This window comes from Pholcus phalangioides, unplaced genomic scaffold, assembly GCF_987345545.1.
Source record: "Pholcus phalangioides strain wild (caught in Gottingen) unplaced genomic scaffold, Ppha-v1.0 ptg000024l_1, whole genome shotgun sequence".
In the NCBI taxonomy this organism is placed as follows: domain Eukaryota; kingdom Metazoa; phylum Arthropoda; class Arachnida; order Araneae; family Pholcidae; genus Pholcus; species Pholcus phalangioides.
The window spans coordinates 14,689,516-14,711,349 of record NW_028301616.1 but is presented as its reverse complement, the minus strand read 5'-3'; the positions used below and the strand labels follow the sequence as shown (position 1 = coordinate 14,711,349).

Genomic DNA, 21,834 nt, shown 5'->3' with positions numbered 1-21,834 from the left:
ATTCATTTTGTATTCTAGATCAATTTCATGTGCCGAAACTAGAAACTTGATGCACTTTAAATTAAAAATCATCAACAAACAAAACTTACTTGGGATCCAACTGTTTTCTTGTGTTGTTTCTTGCCACCTTTTACAGCAGGAGCTGCTGCTCTTATCTGAGCTACAGGTTTCAATTTGCCTCCACTCTGTTCTTCTTCAAAGAGCTCACCCACCAGTTCATACTATAAATTCGACAAAACATACATATGAATTCAATAGAGAAAAAAATTGCAGCATAAACCTAAAAATTCAAAACAATAAAACCAATCTCATAATGGTTCAATCTCTCAAATTTCTCCTCTAAAGATCACACCAATAGTGATTCCCAAGATGGAGATATAGATCCTCATATACATATGTCTGGCACTCTACATCAACCAATTTACAGAGTTATGATCTTAAATTTCTTACCCAAAAGTACGAAAAAATATATGCATATTTATAAAAAAAAGATACTCTCAAACTGGAATCAAGATTAAAAACACTGTAAATGTAAATCATAATTAAATGCTCAGCAGATAATTTACCTGACTAGCTTTTAAGATATTAATGTGTTCCTCCATGACAGTGTCTCTGTTTTTTTCCAAAAAGCCAAACACCTCATACTTAACATTATCAGCAAAATGGTGAATAATGAATGCAGTATTGGAGAGTCGTGGCTTTTCAAAATGCTTCCACTTTTTGCATTGTGTGAACAGCTTCTGGCACCAAGTTTCATCATTGCCCTTTGGCATCTAGATTTAGGGGAAAAAATTGTGCTATGATAAGATAATTAACAAAATATATAAGATAATTTGCAAAAATGTCTATTTTTAATATTGTTGAACAGCTTTTTCAGCATATTTCTAATTTTGTTCTGTTTTGCAGATCCTGGCAAAATACTTGGTGAATGCACTCAACATAAAATTGTGAATACCCCCCTATAAAATATCAATATTTTTCTTCTTGAATAAAAGTACTTCCCGAAGAATTTTTCTGCTCAGTGACTGTCTTGATCTTTAACTATATCCTCACCATTTGCGTCATTTTTGTCTCCAAATTAATTATCATCACTGTCAGACTATCATTTGAGGTACTATCATTTAAATGTGCATGTTTCTCAATACCTTCAAAACACACTGAATTATAAGTTCTTTAGTTCTTTGATAGCCCAGAAGTATAGTATTCTTTGAAGTACATATAACCCTGCTAGGGATGATGCAACAGATAATTGCATTAGAGATGATATAAGCTAGTATTGTAGTCTTTCTCAGAAAAGATTTAGCTTTGTGAAATTCTGTGGGCTTCAGGTTTTACACAAACCTGCAAGAAAACTACCAACTCCAAGAAAAGCAATGAATCTATGGGATTTACAGTAAAATGAGATAATTAATTTATAAAATATCATTAATAAAACTGTTTTGAAGTATCTGAGCTGCACACAAGTCTATTATAAAATTCTTAAATTCATTAAAAATACCATGAAAACATTCGAAATAATAAAAATTAAATGGAACGTAAAACCACTGGAAATATGTGTTTAAGTTAAATGATGTTTAAAAAAAATGGTCAAAGTACTTGAAAGATTTTACTAACTTTACATTCTTCATCCAAGAGATCCAATATGCCAAGTTTACTCTCAATGAGATCAATGCAAGGTTGATTATCGTAGAAGTCTATGAATTTCCATTCAATTTGTTCCCGAACATATTCTTCTTGTTCTAACTTGAAAACATGCTATTAAAATAGAATTTAAATAAAAATATTAAGTCATGAAACAAGAGAAAACAAAAAAAATTGTCATCTCATAAATTTTAATTTGAAATACACAAAAAAAATAAAGATCACACCTACCATGTTGAACTGCTGCTGTAATTTTTCATTTGCGTAATTGATACAAAATTGTTCAAAACTGTTTATTTCAAATGTTTCAAAACTGTACAAAGGAAATGAACGGCCATTATAGTTTACCCATTATAATTTTCAAACATATTGATAATCAGTTATAAGTTTCTCAAGTACAAACAATCACACACACACAGCCTAAATTCATTCATTTCCTCTAGTACATTAAATATTTTTAATTAGTGTTTCAGTCATGAATTTCAGCAAGAGTGAATTTTTATAATTATAAAATGATAAAAAATATTCTCAAATAGTGTTAAATATCAAAAAATTAAATTCTGTTGTCATCTGCATGTAAAGGAAACTATCTCTGCCTCAAGTTTATTTAATGCAAAATATATTATCACTTGAAATGCAAAATAAATTAATTTTTTCCTAGGTGAAGGAATAAAAAAAAAAAATCTTTCAAATCACTATCATATTTCTTACACTTGTAATGTCAATTCATAGAGGTATAATATACCTCACAAAAATATGAAAATTGATGTAGCAAATTTTAGTACAGTAAAATCTTTCTTTTACGAACAGCAACAAGACAAAAAAAAATTACCCGTAAAAGAGAAGTGACTGTTAATAAGGGGTTTGAAATGTGTACTTTTGTTATACAATGGGAAATTATTATTTGACTGCAATGGAAGGGTGGCCGTTAAGAAGGGGTTTTACTGTATTAGGTTTTTGTATGAAAATTTTTGAACCCTTAAAATCATTTACGTTTTGGCATTAAAAAAAAATATATACTTAAAACCTTTAAAAATGGTACCCCTTGATCTATTCAACTTTTTTTTCAACATACTGAAATAAGGAATAAGGTTCATGGGAGATGCATGTGACTTCTGATACATACAATAAAATAATTTTGAGAGTACAGGAATTTTTTTTAGGGGAGGATTTTTTTTAGTTTTATAAATGGAGAGAAAATGTTGAGAAAAAGTACAGCCCTTCTCGTTAACAACTTTGCCTGATGAGATGAAAATTTGTTCTCATTGGTCAAAACTTAGAATGAACAAGATGCACATAATTATAACTACAATTTATCCATAATATTTTTTTTACATTATATTGATATCTTTTTTACATTGTCTCTCTGATAACATTTTGTAAGGCAATTCATATTTTCTTATGAGATTGAAAATAGATGATGAGAAGAAGATAATCCAATCTCCTGCTAGATGTAGATCTCTAATTTTCAACATTTTCTTCTGTCTGATGCTTTGCATTTAGTTGCCTTCAGATAAATTATGAATCCATTGTTTCATCTTGTTTGGGAGAATGTTCTTAGTCATTTATCATTTTAGGGGATAACAATTTGGAAAATTTGTAGTCCATCTGTTCTATCTTCCAGCAATGTGTACTCTCCATGACATTATACGGACTCGTATACCTTTGTTTGGGTTATCCAAGTGATTTTTTTCCCTGTGAATATACTGAGTCAAATACAGAGGTCTCTAGGAGTTGTTGCAGCATGGTTTACTTAAATTTGTGATAGAGCAAAAAAAAATTGTCTAAAAAATATTTTCAATGTAAGTTATATCTTACTCTCACCCATATATGTCCAGCACTCCTATGAATTTATGAATTTTCTTGCTTGATGCTAGTGATTTGTTAATCTGAGAAACAATCCAAGAAAACAGCTGTGCATATATATGCTTTGCCAGAGCATCCCTAGCAAACATAGCCTGTAAAGAAAAATTAATGATACATCAATTAACGATTCTTTTATCCATTAAGTTAAGGAACAAAACCTCCATTCATTATTGGATTGAAACTGAATAATAACTAATTCTCAAAGTAAATCTTGTATAGTTTTTGTCATACCATGGCATATTCTGCGCATGAGAGTTGTTCTAGAGCTGCTACAATAACTGGATGCATTATTAAAGAATATCCAAGACATTCAAAACAAACACAAGATCATTTTACACATCGTTCGTAAAACAGATCACAGAACGCAACTTTGAAAAATAAAAATATCTTATTTGCATTCAAACTTTGTGACAGATGGTGATGTAAAATGGAAGGAAGGTTTACAGGTATGTATGCATGCAATTTAGCACATGTATATATCTATGTGTGTGCCTAATGTATATAATTATATACAGTCGAGCCCACTTATAACAAAATTGGATATTAGAAAGTATTGGTTAAAGGGAATTTTTGTCATATTTTCATGGGACTTTGTTATACCCGGGCTCAACAGTACTATAAATATGTGTGTATAAACTGTTCTATATCTGCTATTTAAAACCTCAATAACTATGTATCATATTTTTTCCAATAATATGGACTGAGCTTACATTGCATGTTCAAAACTAAAGGAGCAAAAATAAGATTAAAATTAGATTCAAACTTATTAGATTCAAATGTTATTTAAATCCAGAACAAGGAAACTTTATAAAGGGCGGTTCATCAGAAAACTTTATTTTCGAATCAAATGTGTGAGGTACATTTATGTGAAAAATAACATGTTTTGTATGCAAAGAAAATTTGGAAAATTTTCAATATCTTCCAAGTTTTGGCCAAAGGCTTACTGTAAATGAGCAGGAAAAAAATACATGGAATACTCTTCATGAATTTATCCTGAAACTCACCTGTGATTCAGTCAACTCTTTTGTGATGACTTCTCTCATACTTTGTATCTTTCTATTGCACAGCCATGTACTCATCTGAGTGCAATCGATGCCCAGGAGATCACAAACAGCAACCAGGTGAGGATCATTCACCTTTAATCAAACAGCTGCAATAAGTATATGCATACATGTTGCAGTAAAACCAGAAAATCAGCTAATCCTAAGTCTTACCGGTAAATACTAGGATTTATGACACCATGGTGGTAAAGGATGGAAAAACACTGAAATACCAGATGTACAATTGATAAATGAAAGTATGATGATATAGGCTTACATAAAGTTGATAATGTGATTTATAAAAATTTTATTATCCAAAATAAATGAATTTGGTATCTAACAGTAAATGACCTCTTTGCTATGGTAAACATAACATTTACTTATAAATCCTATGGTTTAAAGATCTTCAGGCCTTCTGCTATGACATATATACATGCACACAATACAACAACGCATAACAAAATCTAAACCTTCTTTTATGAGCCCATTCATACATACAAAAAATTTGTTTATTATATTTTCATATAAACTGCTATATTATTAATTATATTTTTGTTACTCATAGCAAGGCTTGACAAATTGCAAAAAGATATAGGCACTAGAACAATTTTTTAGGTACTAAACATTTTTTTTACGCAAAAAAACAGCTCAAAAATAGTATTTCTTTCGACTTTTCCAAGACATGGTTACAGTCTTCATCATTGATAGATAAACTGATATAAAATCCAAAAAATTTTTATTGTCCCCAGATTTGAATTTAATACCCACACATAGGAAATTCTAGGTGGCAATACTAATTTCCTAGTCACCATGGCGATCGGGCACCTGGGACTTGACCATCCCTGACTTATGGTATTAATATACCATTTACCAGGTTTAAATGGCATTAGCATTTTTATGAAAAGAAAAATTTAAAGTGGCATTTTATGAAATAATGATGAATTTACTGAACAAAAAAAATTTACATTCCTTTGAAAAGCATGCTTAAAACCCTATAAAACAAAATACATAGTCATTTTAGCATTCAGTATTATAGAGTTCAAATGTTATAATATTTATGCAACAAAGATTACTGCATCAAAAGTTTCATAAATGCAACCAGCACATAAGAAACATAACTCAGTACTCTTGTTCTTCAAACCTAAACTACTCTCATCACCAATAGACGATAAATCAATGAGCTTAGTTTGGCTGCTGGATCATTTAAAGGTGATTTGTCGATATAGGAGAACAAGAGAAATCTTTCTCTTGTGCATATGGATAGGTATATCTCCTACTATTCGCAAAGTTTAAGGATTAATAACTAATCTAATTATGTAACATATTTCAATGTATACCGAAACAACACAGCTTTCGGCATCATCTCCTCTTTTTATGGTGACATTCCCAAGGTGGAGGATGGAAGACAAAATACGGAACATCATCATCTGTTGCGCTTCAGTAAAACCTGCAGCAGGACAAGTCATAATAAACTTATCATGAAGAACATAAGAAAATATAATCTACCAATATCCAAATAATAACCTTCTAAATACAATTAGAAATGTCACAACAAGTAAACTGCCCAACAAAGTCAATAGTAATAGTTACATTAGATGAAAAAATATAGTCCTTGTGATAAAACTAATGGAACAAGCTGAACTCAAATGATATATACTCAGTTATTAGATACATTCTGAAATTCATAAACTTTATATAAATTAGCACATCAATGACCATTATAAGTGTTTTGGAAAAAAAAATCTGCACAAAGTTAAAAGCAAAAGTCATAAAATCACCTAAGCATGTAAAAGCATTCCTTGTGTCTTGAAAATTTTTAGCATCATCAACACCGGGTATTTCTGGGGAATCCCCCTGATTTGTATAATGAAAATCACTTTGATCTCCTATAAAAGTAAAAATTCTTAGTTGTATTTTGGTAGCAGTACAAAATAATAGCTTTTTCAATAGATGCAATAATTTTGCACACAAAAAATTCGGGCTAATAATGAAAATACATTAATATGTTGGATATAATCCTCAGAGATAAGATAAAATTAACTTACCTAACTGTAAATCTTGCAATTCATCAAGATCAGCAGAGGCACAAAGTTGGTAGAATATGTGATAGTTTCGTTCTTCTGGAGCCTGAAAGACCACTCTTGATTTTTCTAACAGATAGGTCCTCATGTTAGCACCAATTATGTTATACTTGTGGTTGAAATCTATTTCAATGTATTTTCCAAACCTTGAACTGTTGTCATTTCTTGTGGTCTTTGCATTACCAATAGCCTGAATAAAATTAGGAGATAAAAAGTTATAAATTTTTACTCAGACTCCAACCACATTTGAGCTTAAATCTCAGACAGTTAATTAGCTAGCATAGTAGGAAACAGCAAGGGGAGGAATCAGTATGCCAGGAAACCACAGTCAAAGATTCTGGATAATTCTCAAATATCTGAACTTTAGGAATCAATTGAATTGAGCCTTGTCTACTCTTTGTATTTCAGGATCTTGATTTATTAAAAATGTTGGATACTAAGCATATTTGTCTACATATATTAAATGAGTTGAATGAAAAAACTACTAGACATTGGGAATTTTTTTGTTTCTTGTAAAACTGAAATTCATATCTTGCAAAATTTCATGTAAAATTGATATAAGAGCGAAAAATTATAGAATTACAGTTCTAAACATTGATACAACACAAAAAATACAGCATATTTCTTCAATCTCTAAGCATGCAGAAAATTTTTTTATATACACTATCAGTAATTCACATATTAGGTTAATAATTAAATTAGAGTAATAAGTAAATGCTCAATTCTCATTACTGAGTAAAACATGTTTGCTATGTGATAAATCATTATTTGTCTGGTTCACGTATTTATTTCGTACTTAACATAAATTTATATCAGTCTTCTGAATGTATTCTAAGAACCTCATTAAACATCACTTGCTTAGCATGCCAAGAATGGACCTGACTAACATTTAAAAAACCTGGTCCCCCCCCCCCCCAAGTTTTACAACGTGCCAGCTAATGCAAAGGAATATGGTAACTGAATACAAACTGGTGCGATTTATTTCTTTCAAAAAGTCTGTCTAGACATAACATTTTTGTGAAATAGCTGCAACACATGGACTACATTATATATCTTCAGCATGACATTCAAAAAGTTTCAAATGATTCATACATATAAATAACTGATGGGCGATGGCAAACACAAAATAAAATGAATGCATATAAGAATATGTATATAATGAACTTATAATAATACGAAAGTCTGAATTCGTAAAGCCTTAGTTTATAAACAAAATAAAAAATAATTCCTATTAAAAACAATGTTATTTCTTAACATTAATTTTTTTCCTGTGGTTTGTGAAGAATTTCAAAAAATGTCAAGCTAGTTTGAGTTTCAATCAAATGCAATTGCTATAGTAAATATCCAGAAAAATTAAATCATATCCAACAGCATGGACAGAGATACGGGGGAAGGGATGTGGGGGCATTGCCCCCCAGCATCAAAGGTGGAGTCGACTGACCTAATGTAATGTATATATGAATTGACATCATCATTTTCCCCCCCCCCCAGACTTCCAAGTCTATCTCCACCTATGTCCGACAGATGTAACTACCAAAACTTACCTCCATAATTGGATTTGATGCCAAAACTTTCTTTTCAACCTGAGTTTCTGTGGCGGATCCCCCAACAGTGGCGAAATACCGCATGGCATACTTTGCTGAGACAGTTTTACCAGCTCCTGATTCACCACTCACAATGATAGATTGATTCTGACTCTCCCTTGATAAATGGTATAATAGAAATATTATAAAACTAAATAACTTCAAAAGATGTTTATGAAATATGAAATTCATGGGCAAAGAAGATCGTCTCATTGACACAAATAGTCAAATGACATATTCAGTGACAGATAATAAATCTAACAGCTATATCCACATAAAACTGGGAATAAACATCAATGAAAGGATGACATCACTCTGCTATGCATACAAAGGTTTTTAACAACTGGCTGTTGCGAAGATGTTCACCCAGAAAGTGAAAGGACATGGGTTCGATTCCCCACAAAGGCATTTGAATTTCCTCTCTTTCAAAAAATTCATCCTTGCAACAGCCAGTTGTTAAAACCTTTGTATAAATATTAATGTTGACAAGAATTTGTAACAATTAAGGTCAGATTTGCTTGAAACATCAGGGACAATCTTTTGTTTGTGGTGCGACCTTGACTAGTTGAGGTATTAAAATTTAGATTTAAACTTGGTATAAATCATATTTACAAAGTCACTTCTGTTATATTAGGACTTATTTTTTATTTTTTAGATAAATTATAAAAAAAATACCAATGTAGCAATTATCATTATCAAAGTACATTAATAATTTAGTAACTAATGCTACAAAGTGACAAAAATACATACCCATGGAAATCTAAAAATAGGTTAAGCCACTGTATATTGACATTTTTGGTAGAAGTAGTTGGCTATACAGTGAAAAATAATTTTAATGAAAAAATTGAAAAACGAAAAGATTAGAGTTATCAGAGACGCTGTGATATTAACATAGTATGATGTGAAGCTAATGGGGGTAGTTGGGAATCAAAGCAATAGGGAGTTGTTTCAGACCCAATTGAATAGGATTGGAACATGGGCAAATGAATGGAGCATGAAGTTTAGTATTCACAAGTGCATGGTTGCTCATTTTGGTTCAAACAATCCACAGTTCTCTTACGAGTTGAATGCTGTCACTATCCTGGATGCAACTAGGGTTACCAATTTGGAAATTCTCATTAACGAGTGGCTTAGGTTTTCTGAACATTGTTGGTCAAAAAATCAAATAGAATGCTTGGTTTCATTTTAAAAAAAAAAGGTCTCTTCGCATTCTCCGAAAGTCATTCGGCTTTTCCAAGGCTTGGATCGTCATAGACTGGAGTAAGGTTTTAGAGACTATACCTACAGAAGGACATAGACTTGGTTGAAGGGGTGCAGAGAAGAGCTACACGTGCCCTTATTAGCACATGGGGCTTGATAAATGCAGCTGTCTGGAAGATATGATCGAAGTGTTTAAAATTTTCAACAGGATGGACCATGATTTATTAATTTGCCGCTAATTGGCTGCTTTTACAAGGAGACACCAGTATCAATAGGTAAGGAACAATTCTAGGTTATGGTGTCGCAGAGAATTTTTCTCTAATAGGGTTGTTAATAAATGGAATAGCTTACCCCTGAGGGTAGTAAATCCTAGAGATGTGAGGTGAGAATATTCTCCTGGATGTAAAAATTGGAGAATAATCGAGAATATTCATTTTTCTTTTGAATCATTTTTTTTAATTTTTTTTACTAATTTTGTTTATATTGTGAAATATAAATCAGTTTTCATTGCCTGAAACATTTACAGCAAAACAATTTTTGGTATAATCACCCCCCCCCCCCCAATGACAACTTTCATTCGAGAATATTCTCAGAATATTCTCCAGGTCATGATGAGAGGTTTTAAAAGTTTGGTTATAAAGATTTTAGAAACCATTAAATTAAAACATTAAAAAGTTATTTTAAAATTAGATAAATTTTCAGAAATAAGTTCACAACACAAAAGAAATTAAATCGAAGTTGATTGATAAAGGAAGCACTTATTACACAATCACCTTCATTCTAAGAAGATACAGAACTGTTGTTTTTTCAATGCACACACTTAAATTCTGTATCACTCGCATTTCTTTTCTTGCTTTCAAACTTTAATATTGTGGTCTACAAACTTCAATATACCCATCTTCTTGACGGGAAGAGAGACAGGGACATTCTCCAGAGAATATGTTCCATTCTCAAAGGACTATTATAAATTACTAGAGAATATTCTTATCAAAAATAATTATTATACAAAAATAATAATCATTCTCAAGATCTTTATCAAGATTATTTATTATAATACATGTTATTACATATATTCTTGATAATACTCTCTGGAAATATTTTGGTAACTTAAGAATATTCTCATAGAGGAGAATATTCGAGAATATTCTCTGGAAGGACTATTATTAACAACTTCAGAATAATTCTTATTATTTTCTATAAGAATATTCACCAGTAATTTATGAAAATAGTCTTTCCAGAGAATATTCTCAAGGATATTATATGTAACCATATTATAAATAAGAGAATATTCTCATCAAGAACTTATAAGAATATTCTGAAGTTATTTATAATAGTAGTCCTAGCAGAGAATATTCTCCTCGATGAGAATATTCTCCGAAAGATTATTCTAGGGAATTTTACATCTCTAGTAAATCCTAACACAATTTTGTTTAAAAAGAAATACGATAAACATGTTGGGGTAAATCGAGAAGCTATCCATACTTAGAATAAGACAACCATAAATACATTATGGGCATTGCGTAATATTTTGTCATGTATATATCTATTGTTTATAATTTTTTTTATTGCATTTTTAATTGGGTTGCTGTATTTTAGTAATGTAAGACATCCATACTTGTTATGGGCATCTTTTTCTTAGCAACCTCGTTAGGCATTTTGCCTCTTGTGGCCTTGTATTTGTATTTGAAACGAACCAATTTCTTGTTTTCGTACATTTTTAGGTCTATAAAACTTAATATGCCACAAAAAGTTATACATCGACCATTGTGTCCCTCATTTGCTGTATAGAACTAATGAAAATCACTGTTGCGCAATCTGTCTAATTATGATAGGGATAAGGATAAACTATGCACCAGATATGGTTTAACAGCTCCTTTGCCAAGCAATGAAAAACGCCTCTCCCATTTGACCACTGAAGTTGGACCTGTCCCAATATTATGGTGGACTTGAGTTTTCACTGACAGACAAAAATTTTTATTTGATCATACTACTGGTAATAAAAAGGGTTGTAATGTGTTGTAAACATTAGTATAATATATCTAATCATAGATCGATTGGTGAGGGACAATGCAAGGTTATGGTGTCGCAGGGAATTTTTCTCCAATAGGGTTGTTAATAAATGGAATAGCTTACCCCCGGAGGTAGTAAATTGTAACACAATTGACACGTTTAAAAAGAAATACGATAAACATGTTGGGGTAAATCGAGAAGCTATCCATTCTTAGAATAAGACAACCATAAGTAATCTTTATGGGCATCGTATAATATTTTATCATGTGTATATATTGTTTGTAATTTGTGTTAATTGCATTTTTAATTGGGTTGCTGTATTTTTGAAACATATGACAACCATATTTTTATGGCCATCTTTTTATCAGCCACCTCGTTGGGCATTTTGCCTGTTGTGGCGTTGTATTTGTATTTGTATAGATATTTATTTTATTGAAGCTTTTTTTTTAATACCATCATGTTTATTATGCCTTTTATCTTGCATCATTTTATAGTTAAAAAATTAAACATCTCTTTAGCAGTCCAAAGTCCCCCAGGGCTGGACAAATGAAAAAAAATCTAGGCGCCAAAATTTTTTTTACCCAGAAGAAAAGGTCCAACATAATGATTCTTTTGACTTTTTCAGGGCATAGTGACCCTGTTTCACGTTGGCAAATATGCTGCTACAAATTTCAAACATTTTGTGTTTCCCTTTGGTCTACACTTTTGTAACTACAGGAAGAAAATTTTAGGCACCAATACCATTTTTTTAGTCACCATGGTAACCTGGCACCTGGAATTCGTCCAGCCCTGGATTCCATTGCTCAACACTGATTTTGTTCTCAAAGATATTTGAGTTTAGGATGATTTTGAATCTGACATCAGTTTCATCAGATTGGCTCTAGTTTTTGAAATAAAGTGAAAATTAAATTTCAATGGTAATACATAAGCAGCGTACAAACCATTGAAAATGTGCATTATAAATAAATACAGTAAATCATTGGCAAAGATATTTCAATGATTTTAGAGTCACTTTAGGGTGCTGATTCCAAATCTGGTATTGGTTTTGTCAGATTGACTCTAGTTTCTGAGAAAATGCATACTAACTATGGGATTTGTATGCTGGCTTATGTATTACCATAGAAATTTTCTCTTTATCTCAAAAACTAGAACCAACCTGGCAAAACCAATGCCAGATTTGGAATCAGCAGTGCCAGTACACTCTCGCTAAAACTATAAAATTTCTTTAAGAACATTAAAAAAACCTGTTTTTTCTGAGCAGTTATTATACAAAGGGAATCAATAAAGTTTTAAATTGAAAACTTGACTCATGTGAGATCTTTTCAATACATAGACTTCTATTACCTTTCCATCTGAGTATATGCTTCTTCCGATACCGCAAATATGTGAGGATCCAGGTCACCCATCGACTGCCCCCTGTAGGCCATGATAGTGTCATTGCCATATATTGGCAGTTCTTCATACGGGTTGATGGCAACCAGGACAATCCCTTGAATTAATGAGAATTATACATATTTATTAAATTATCATACTGCATATATGCACAGAATTTATATACTTGAGATAAACCAAGGGCGTAGAGGGTGGGGGGATTTTAGGGTCTAGTTCCCCCTCCTTGAAATGTGAGAAAATGACCGAAAAAAAGGAAAAAGGTGGCCAAATCTATTGTTCTAGCACTTCGGTCCCCCCTCCCCAAACGAAATTTCTGGCTACACCCGAGATAAACATATAACCTTTAAAAACATTCATTGGCACATGCAGCTTATAGGAAATTGTGACCTGTATAACATTTTATCAGTGAATCTTTTTTAACATGTGAATCTCAACCCTTTCAGCAAAATGAAGAGGTATCTCACCTAACTTGACACTTTGTATCTTGGCAATAGAGAGACAGTGTTTGAAATATAACTTTTATTTGCCTTCCCTTAGGGGTTGTATAGGAACATGCATACAATATAAATATTGAGTGTAAAAAATTATAGAAAAAATACAGTATTTCTCTTTTCCTTAGTTTTTTTTTTATTGCTGTTCTCAGAGTTGGGGGGGGGGGGGGAGCACTATCACCTGAACAAAATCGGTAAACAGCCTTCTTCTCAAAAAACATGAAACATTTTACAGAGGGTTTGGTTATTTCAAAATCTTTATCAAAAATACTTACCACAATATGTATAAATGGCATTATGATTGCAAAAACGCACTTGCAAGTTGTAAAGCACTGAAATGAAAATACAAAGTTTTCAATAATTATCTAAAATATAGCAAAGCTTCAAGCTAAAAGCATCTATCTCATCTTGCAAGTAATTTTATGTATGAGGGTGAAAAATCTTAAAAAAAATTCTTCGATAAAAATTCACCAACTTAAGTAAATACAGTGATGCTTCAGCTAATGAAGATAATTTGTTCCGAAATTACATTTGTAAGCCGAGGTATCATTGTATTCAAATAACAAACATGGAACACATGAGGGAAAGTCATAACAAACTCATTCAACATATGAAAGCTCCGAAGCTTTGAGATATCCATGTAAGTCGTTTTCACAAAAAATGGTCCAAAAAATGGATTCCAAGACTTAAAAAACTCATTTCAGTATAAGTAGGCTGAAAAAAATCTTAAAAATTTCATGTTGCTTATCGACTTTTTAGTTTAGCAATCATACATATTAGGCCTCAGTTCCATTTTTTAAGTCACAGTAGTGATTTGGTGCTTCAGATTTGTCAAGCCGTCTCAAATATTTAAATATTGAAATGATTGTTATCTTGTAAAAATATTGAGATAGTATAATATATATAGTTTAACCCAGGACTTGACAAATCAAAAAAAAAATTTGGTGCCAGCAAAATCTCTTAGGAGCCAAGAATGATTTTAATCACAAGACAAATGATACTAAAAGAAAAATTTTCAACTTCTCAGTGACTTTATATCATTTTCCTCAGTTAAAAGACACACTGCCATAAAATCTGAAAATTTTGTGCCACAGACTCCAATTTCCATTACACAAGCAACTTTGAGAGATAAGCCGATCTCTCACACGTTTACATTGCATGTAATTTTAAAAGAAAAAAACATAAAAATGTTTGCTGAAACAGAAATTGCATATTTAATTACCTGCTGGTTCATGCAAGTAGGATAGTGAAGTGAGATCATTTTCGCCAATCAGTATATCAGGATTTCTAAGTGGTGGTAGGTTTTCTTTGGATGATATTTTAAGAACATCAGTCTAAGAAATATAAAAATAAAATAAAAACAATAGATGCAGTTATTAAATAAATTACAACAACAATCACAATACTTCATATTTTTGATATAATTTTCATATTCTACAAGAATTTTTTTAAAATCAGATTCAGGCACTGGCATTTGTAAACACCAGAGGGAGTAGAAACTGATTCTACAATATTAACATCATGTGCACCAAGTTTAAATGAGAAAATTTGAAGAAATAAAGTGACAAATACAGCTGAGTCTACACATGAATTGAATTTTTATATAAGTCAATTGCAATGAAAATTTGTCCATGTAAAGCAACGCTTGACAAATGCAAAAAAAAATTTGGAGCCGGCAAAATTTTATAGGCACCAAGAATTTTTTCAAATTGGACACAATAATACCTCGGCTGGTCCACACAATACACCTCGGCTAACAAATGGATTAAGAATTTTTCGGCTACTGAATATTTTTCCATGATTTTTCTGCTTCTGAAGGCAGATTTGGCTAATGAACATTTTCATTAATATGGATGCATGTGCTAATATAAAACAGCAGCATCGTGAGTTGAAAATTTTTATGCCAATCATCATCAGAATACTCTCACTAGAGCCCGATTAACTCATGTTATCGGGTACTCATGTACCTCAATCTTGTACCTCAATGCACGTTTCTTTTTATTTCTGAAATTTTTTGAACCATATCATGCCAAATGATTCAGCTACTAGAAAACGCCTTAAACAAGGAATCAATGTTTCCAGAAAGTGTTTATTCAGTGCAAGACTCTTGGCATCAAACTGAACAGTCTTGACATTCTAGCAGCTTATCTTTTCCATCTGCATTTAATCACAGACAGAAATGAGCTGACCAAATCACAAATGGATGGGGACACCTACCAACTCGACTGGGTCATAGCTAGTGTTGGTCGTGCACATTAGTGTAAGATAAAAAATATCTTCAGAGTATCCCTTATCTTCCTGTAGATTCTCATTTATTCAATTTTGAAGCTCCCATTTTAGCCTTCTGTCAGTTTTTTGTCTTTTTTATAGCATTCCTTGGTGATTTAAGAAACTTAGAAGATACAAAACATCTAAAAGGTAGTAGATTTAAAAGAAATGATGATTTGTGTGTGCCCAAAAACGAGCATAATAGCCTTGTACTAACCATCCCCTTTTCTCCTTCGTCTGGTTTTATATTACCAAAGGATATCTCATATGGCATGCAATGGAAAGCAGCCAAAGAGGAAAGAACACCCCCAAAGCAGAATGTTTAGCACTGTTCTGCGACGAGCCCTTGGCTGACTGGAAATGTTCTGCGGTAAAAATCCCCATATATGTAATAGTGTTTTTAGCACTTTTTCTTAAAATTCTTCCGAACTGTTCTGCAGTAGCGCTAATTGTTGGCACATTCTACTTTGGAGAAGAACAAAGAGCTCTCTCCTGCCAAACCTTCAACACATGACTTGTATTTTACTGGGCTTTTTTTATCAATGCTTCCAAAAATTTTTCTTTTCTAATTTATTAAATTAATTTTAGAAATGAAGAAAAAAATTCAATAGCATTAATTGGTATTAAATCCATTTAAAGAATTAAATGAATGACATAATTTTCAGGGAGGCACACACCTGCGTGCCTCCTTCACGAGCAGCCCCTGCCTCTTTTAATGTCAAAATGCTCATCATGTATTTTTTTTAATTGTATGCCATCAGAATTAGCTAATTCAGATTTACTCATTACTAAGTCACCCTGCTTATAAAATTATTTTTTATCTAGGTTACTAGGGGTGACCCTATACTGAAGTCTGATTAAAATAGGTACTCTTGGGTACATTACACATCATTTTAACCCTTAACTGGTGTTGTGAAAATTCTGGTCATGTAACTGGGGTCATGATGCCATTTTAACTCTAGCAAGTATTAATGCATTTACAAAAATCAGCAAAAAAAAGTTCTCATAAAAGATATGGGTTTTTCATACGACTCCATCTTATCAATCCTGTCTCTCTCATTAAAATTGTTTTCAAATTTCTTTAATTATTTTCTCAAAATTATCTTTTACTAAGGCACACAATGGAAAAAAATGAAGGGATATGACATGTGAAAAGTCACTGTACTATATTTTTTAAACCTATTCATTGTAGCAACCACTATGGGACATCTGTCTCCTTGGTTGCCAATAATATAATATAACATGTATTCACACAAATTTTAAAATAAATTTGAATTGAAATTGAATTGAATTGAAAATTTTTTAAATAATATATTAAATTTTTTAAACTCACTTTTTAACCCTTAAGGTTAAAAATATTTTTCATTTATGAATCACTTACATTTACGATAATGTAATGTAAATGTAATGTACATTTACAATAATGTGATATATGACATTTTTATGGCATATATGATAATTTTTAAGGAAAAAAACTAGAAAGATGATCACAACAAAATATTGATACATACCCGTCCATCTTCGAAGACTATGTGCAGCTGATCAGCTTTGAAATCTTGGGTTGTTTCTGCAGGTACCCACACTTCCTCAGGATCTGGTATCCATATTCGAGCACCCTATCAAATAAGATAAAATAATTTTTTTTTAATTTCTGCATAAAACAAAGATATGCAAACCATATTTACTTAAGGAAAATAATCCAGATTTCAAGAATCCATTAGCATAAAACAAAATCATTGGTGAATGTTCTATGATACGAAAAGAAATGAGATGCACGTTCTTAGGAAAACATGAGAAAGAATGGATCAAAATTGTTCAGATTCACTGTGACAGCTATTCAAACCACTGAGCTGGTGGTTTCTCTATAGCTTGGTGATTTAAACACACAAGCTCGTTTTCTCTTTCTTTCTCTCTCTCTCTCTGCAGAATGCCAACAATAGCATTTTTTGTGCCTGAAAAGCGCAAGAGCACACACAACTATATATATAAACTCCGAAGAAAAAATCAACTACAACATATAAAGAGTAAAAAAAAACTTCATGCTCATTATAAAAATAACAGTTTCCCATCTTTTGCATGGAAGATAGATATAAACAAATTGAAAATAGGCAAAGGCATACGCAAGGACAGGAAGGCACGTGGGCCACACCTAAAATACATAAGGAAATTAATTTCGGGGCCCTAAAAAGTGGTAGGCACTGTGCATGTACCCCATTTTTTGATATAAAAAACAGGCCTTGCCTATAAGCTCAACTACATTGGACAAGTTAACTAGCTACACGCTTGTGGTTTTACTTGCTGCTACTAAAAAGTCACTCGGCATAATAACGCTATTAAGCATAAACTCGCCACTCGTTATGCTGGTGTGAGCAAAGTTGAAGGATGGGCTACTTTTCTCGCTATACTCGCCAGCGTTTTTGTTATCTCACGGGTGCAATAAGTGTGTGGCTCCTTTTTTTTTTCTCCGTAACAAAAGAGAAAGACAAAGGGAAAGAAAATGAATTGCTTGTTTGCTCATCTAGTGAGCGATTCTACTAGTCCTGTGTAGTTGAAATTTGCTGCGCGAGTTGAAAGTGTAGTAGAAAAGATCAACTTTACCCAAGAATATTAAGAAGTCATCAATGAATAAAGCAAATATATGAAAAATACAAAAACTCCCAATGCATTTCGACACACAGTGGGTGTGTTGTCTTCAGAGGAAAAATATTTAATTATTAATCACGCTGACCAAGGATTCCTTTTGGGTTGGATACCAAATCTTAACTCTCAGTTACTTAGTGGAAAAAAATATGTCTATTCACTTCAAACGTCATGGTCAGAATGAAGCTGAGAGCCTACGTGTAAAACTAATGCAGAGCCCTACCGGACGCTTGCGAAATGGAGCTACCCGATTTGCCTATTCAAATTTTCATACAATTCCCGCTCGTAATGAATCTAGGCCATGACATTGTGATCGGCGTTGATTTATTGTTGTTTACTAATATATTTTTGGAGTGCCCAAGTGGTGCAGTGGTAAGATGCTCATCTTCCGCTATGAAGGTTGCTGTCAAGGTCCATGGGTTTAAATCCAGGCAAAAGAACATCAGAAAAAGTTCTTTACCTCAAGCCTGGGGATGACCACTAGTAGATGGCGCCTTTATTTCCCACCTAACTCCACTAGTTGGAAATTGTCATATGGTGATATATGATGGAGTTTGTATGCAGTAAAGTAGTAATATATTTTTGAAAGCCAGAATGTTAAAAATAAAACAACGCTGCTCACTGCTAGCAAGAGGGGCCACAGATTTAAATTTCAGGAGGTGAGATTTTTTCCCCACAAAGCTGATTTAGATTTCTGCAAACGCATATATATTCACGCCTTCAAAAATATATTATTAAAAGACAATAAATCAACACCGCCGATCGCAATGCCATGGCTTAGATTCATTATGAGCAGGCATTATAAGAAAATTCATATAGACAAATCGAGTAGCTCCATTTTGCAAGCATCCAATCAGGGTACTGCATTAGTCTTACACATAAGCTCTCGGCTCCATTCTGACCACAATGTTTAAAGTGAACGAACATCCTTTTTTTCACTGAACAACCGAGAGTTAAGATTTGGTATCCAACCCAAGTGTTGATCAGTGGTTATATATTTTTTCCTCTGAAGACGGCACCCACTATGTGTTGAAATGCATTAGGAGTGCTTGTATTTTTTGTATATTTGCCTTATTCGTTGGTAGCATCCTAATAGTTGAAACTGGTTTGCTTGCCAGCTACTTTATTTGCAGGAAAATAATAAACTTGCCCAATGTAATTAAGCCTTTTGATAGCAGATCTAATTACAAGAAGTTGTTAAGCAGGGATCCAAGAACCTTGGAGAGATATCAGGGGGTTTAATATACTGTAGACCCACCACGCCCTTGGTGAACCCATTGAGATAGCTCTGGGCTTCACCAAGAGTTATCGAAACAACTGATTGCAGTAAAAAATCATTTAACCCTAGAATACTAACTCTACGTCTCAGAAACATGTAGACGTACAGGACGTTAACATCCAGTTTTTATTTTAGTTAGTTAGTAATAGGGTTAATAATGATAACACAAACATCCACGATTACAATACACCCACTTTTCACAGCAATTCGCCTCTAGACATCACAGTAAACAAACAAACTTCTACACACATAAATAAATTTAGAGTCTGAGCTCACCTTTGAATATACATCAATAGTGGACATATTTTGCAGATTGTAAGTGTTAAAATAAAACAGGTAATGAGTACAGCACAACGATGTCCATGACGTAACTCAGGGGCGTATCCAGAAATTTCGTTCGGGGGACCAAAGTGATAGAACAATAGATTTGGCCATCTTTTTCCATTTTTTCTGTCATTTTCTCAAATTTTGGGGGGGGGAGGGAACAAACCCCCAAGGCCCCCCCCCCACTACACTCTTGACGTAACTATAATAATTCATTAATAGAGCAACCATCACAACAGCAAACAACAAAAGTAATGCTGCAAGTACTGCCTATCAATTTACATATTTACTAAAGAAATCCATGATATTACCAGCAGGGCTTGATAAATCCCAGGTGCAGGGGGCCGTGATACATTTTTTTCTGTTTTTTGAGCCTTCACAATGTCATCTATACTAGTAAGAGCTGCGAATAATTTGGGCCTATCTAATAAGTAACCAAGAGATCTGATCGTTGGCCTCTGTCCGGGACCCAAACCATTTGTTTTGCTGAATGCGTTAACCCTAATATGCTAATAAATTTTTTGAATCTATGCTATAAGCATAAGTGGATGCAGCGGATCTTGCCGTATCAAACATCTCCCATTGATGGACACTTTTTTTAAAATTATGTCAACAGGACTCAATGTGTTTCACCATCCATTAATTGGCACTCCTCATTAGCGGACAATATTTCCGGTCCATCCCAACCTCTCACCTATGCCACTTCACTTTTTTAAGTGAATTGCCTTTCCCCCTATGCACTATTTCATACTAGCCACCAATGATTGACAAGATCAATCATCTCAATGAGTTGCAATAGGCCTACTATGACAAATAATCCCTTCCTTATCGGTTCCTTTCACCTCTGAAAAAAGGCAGATTTACACAAAAGAATTTCTATGTTTTCTTTTTACTATCATCATGGTTTGGCATTGATTTATTACAGTAAAAATACAGGCATTTCTTCCTTCTTCGAGACATACAAGTTTTTTGAAAGATATCGAGTTTCAAGAAAGGGAGGTTTGATTACATCAACGAGGGAACCTAGCCCATGGACCGAATACAAGTTTCGACTCAGGCCACAATTAGGGAGAGCAGGCAGGCCTGATGCCCATGTGCTGGCCTAGAGGAGGCAACCAATATATATTCTTTAACTGTTCCTTCTACATTACAACTGGGCGACAAACTGCAGGCTTTCCCCATGTGAAAAAAATATCTAATTGCAGATCCTGTTTACACGTATGACTGCAGATCTCATTAGAAGAGGTTCTTATCAGGGGTTACACAGACCCCTTGAAAGTGGGTCCTTAAAGAGCTTTCGGGGAGGGGGGTCTACATACTCAAGTCCCCCCCCACCAGGGTTGACCCATGCTTTGACACACCCAGCGGGTTATCTAAAAAACTGATCACATTAAAAAATCATTCAAATGATGAAAACATAAACATCCACGAGTACAGTACACCCACTCTAGACACCATCGTGAACCCCCCCCCCCCCAGGCTGAGATCGTCGGCGGTGGGGGGGCCCACCCCCATAATGAATTTATGTGGAGAGCTAACTTATTTTTAATAAATACAGCCAGCCCAACCCTTGAGGGGGAGACCACGGACATCACAGTAAACAAACAAAAACCTCCATCATATAAACATACAAATGAATAAATTTATTTATAGTCCGAGCTCACCTTCGAATATAAATCCGCAGTGGACATTTCTTGCGGATTACACAAATGTTAAACAAAATAGGGGAATGATTAGAGCACAGCGATGTCCATGATGCAACTATAACTCATTTTAATTCGTTGGGTAGAGGAGCCATCACAACCAAGAGGTGATTTCTTTTTTTTTTCCTCCTATAGGACATTTAATATTCATCACATGAATTGTCGAGACGAAGCACGGGACTCAGCTTTGAACACGATATCAACCGGAGGAGAAAGAAAATATATAATACGGTACTATATTACACACACAAATACAATACAGGAGCGAGAGAGAGAGAGATGCTTCCGCTGATGTAGGAAGGCGGAACTCAGCCGA

General features: G+C 33.3%; 1 protein-coding gene across 5 annotated transcripts in view; it reads right to left on the bottom strand.

Annotated features, from left to right (window-relative positions):
- Nucleotides 1-21,834, bottom strand: part of didum (dilute class unconventional myosin) — a 62,977-nt gene extending 41,143 nt beyond the window's left edge. For all 5 annotated transcript variants that reach the window (XM_089251168.1, XM_089251171.1, XM_089251172.1 and 2 more), the window contains exons 1-15: nucleotides 21,480-21,834; nucleotides 17,084-17,188; nucleotides 14,527-14,638; nucleotides 13,580-13,636; nucleotides 12,766-12,910; nucleotides 8,173-8,329; nucleotides 6,593-6,818; nucleotides 6,326-6,433; nucleotides 5,885-5,994; nucleotides 4,512-4,643; nucleotides 3,466-3,599; nucleotides 1,873-1,954; nucleotides 1,615-1,755; nucleotides 567-773; nucleotides 90-221 (exon numbers count right to left, since the gene is read on the bottom strand). In XM_089251168.1, coding sequence (XP_089107294.1) covers nucleotides 90-221; nucleotides 567-773; nucleotides 1,615-1,755; nucleotides 1,873-1,954; nucleotides 3,466-3,599; nucleotides 4,512-4,643; nucleotides 5,885-5,994; nucleotides 6,326-6,433; nucleotides 6,593-6,818; nucleotides 8,173-8,329; nucleotides 12,766-12,910; nucleotides 13,580-13,636; nucleotides 14,527-14,638; nucleotides 17,084-17,188; nucleotides 21,480-21,506 — 1,875 coding nt within the window. In that variant the 5' untranslated portion in view covers nucleotides 21,507-21,834. The remainder of the gene's footprint in view (nucleotides 1-89; nucleotides 222-566; nucleotides 774-1,614; nucleotides 1,756-1,872; nucleotides 1,955-3,465; nucleotides 3,600-4,511; nucleotides 4,644-5,884; nucleotides 5,995-6,325; nucleotides 6,434-6,592; nucleotides 6,819-8,172; nucleotides 8,330-12,765; nucleotides 12,911-13,579; nucleotides 13,637-14,526; nucleotides 14,639-17,083; nucleotides 17,189-21,479) is intronic.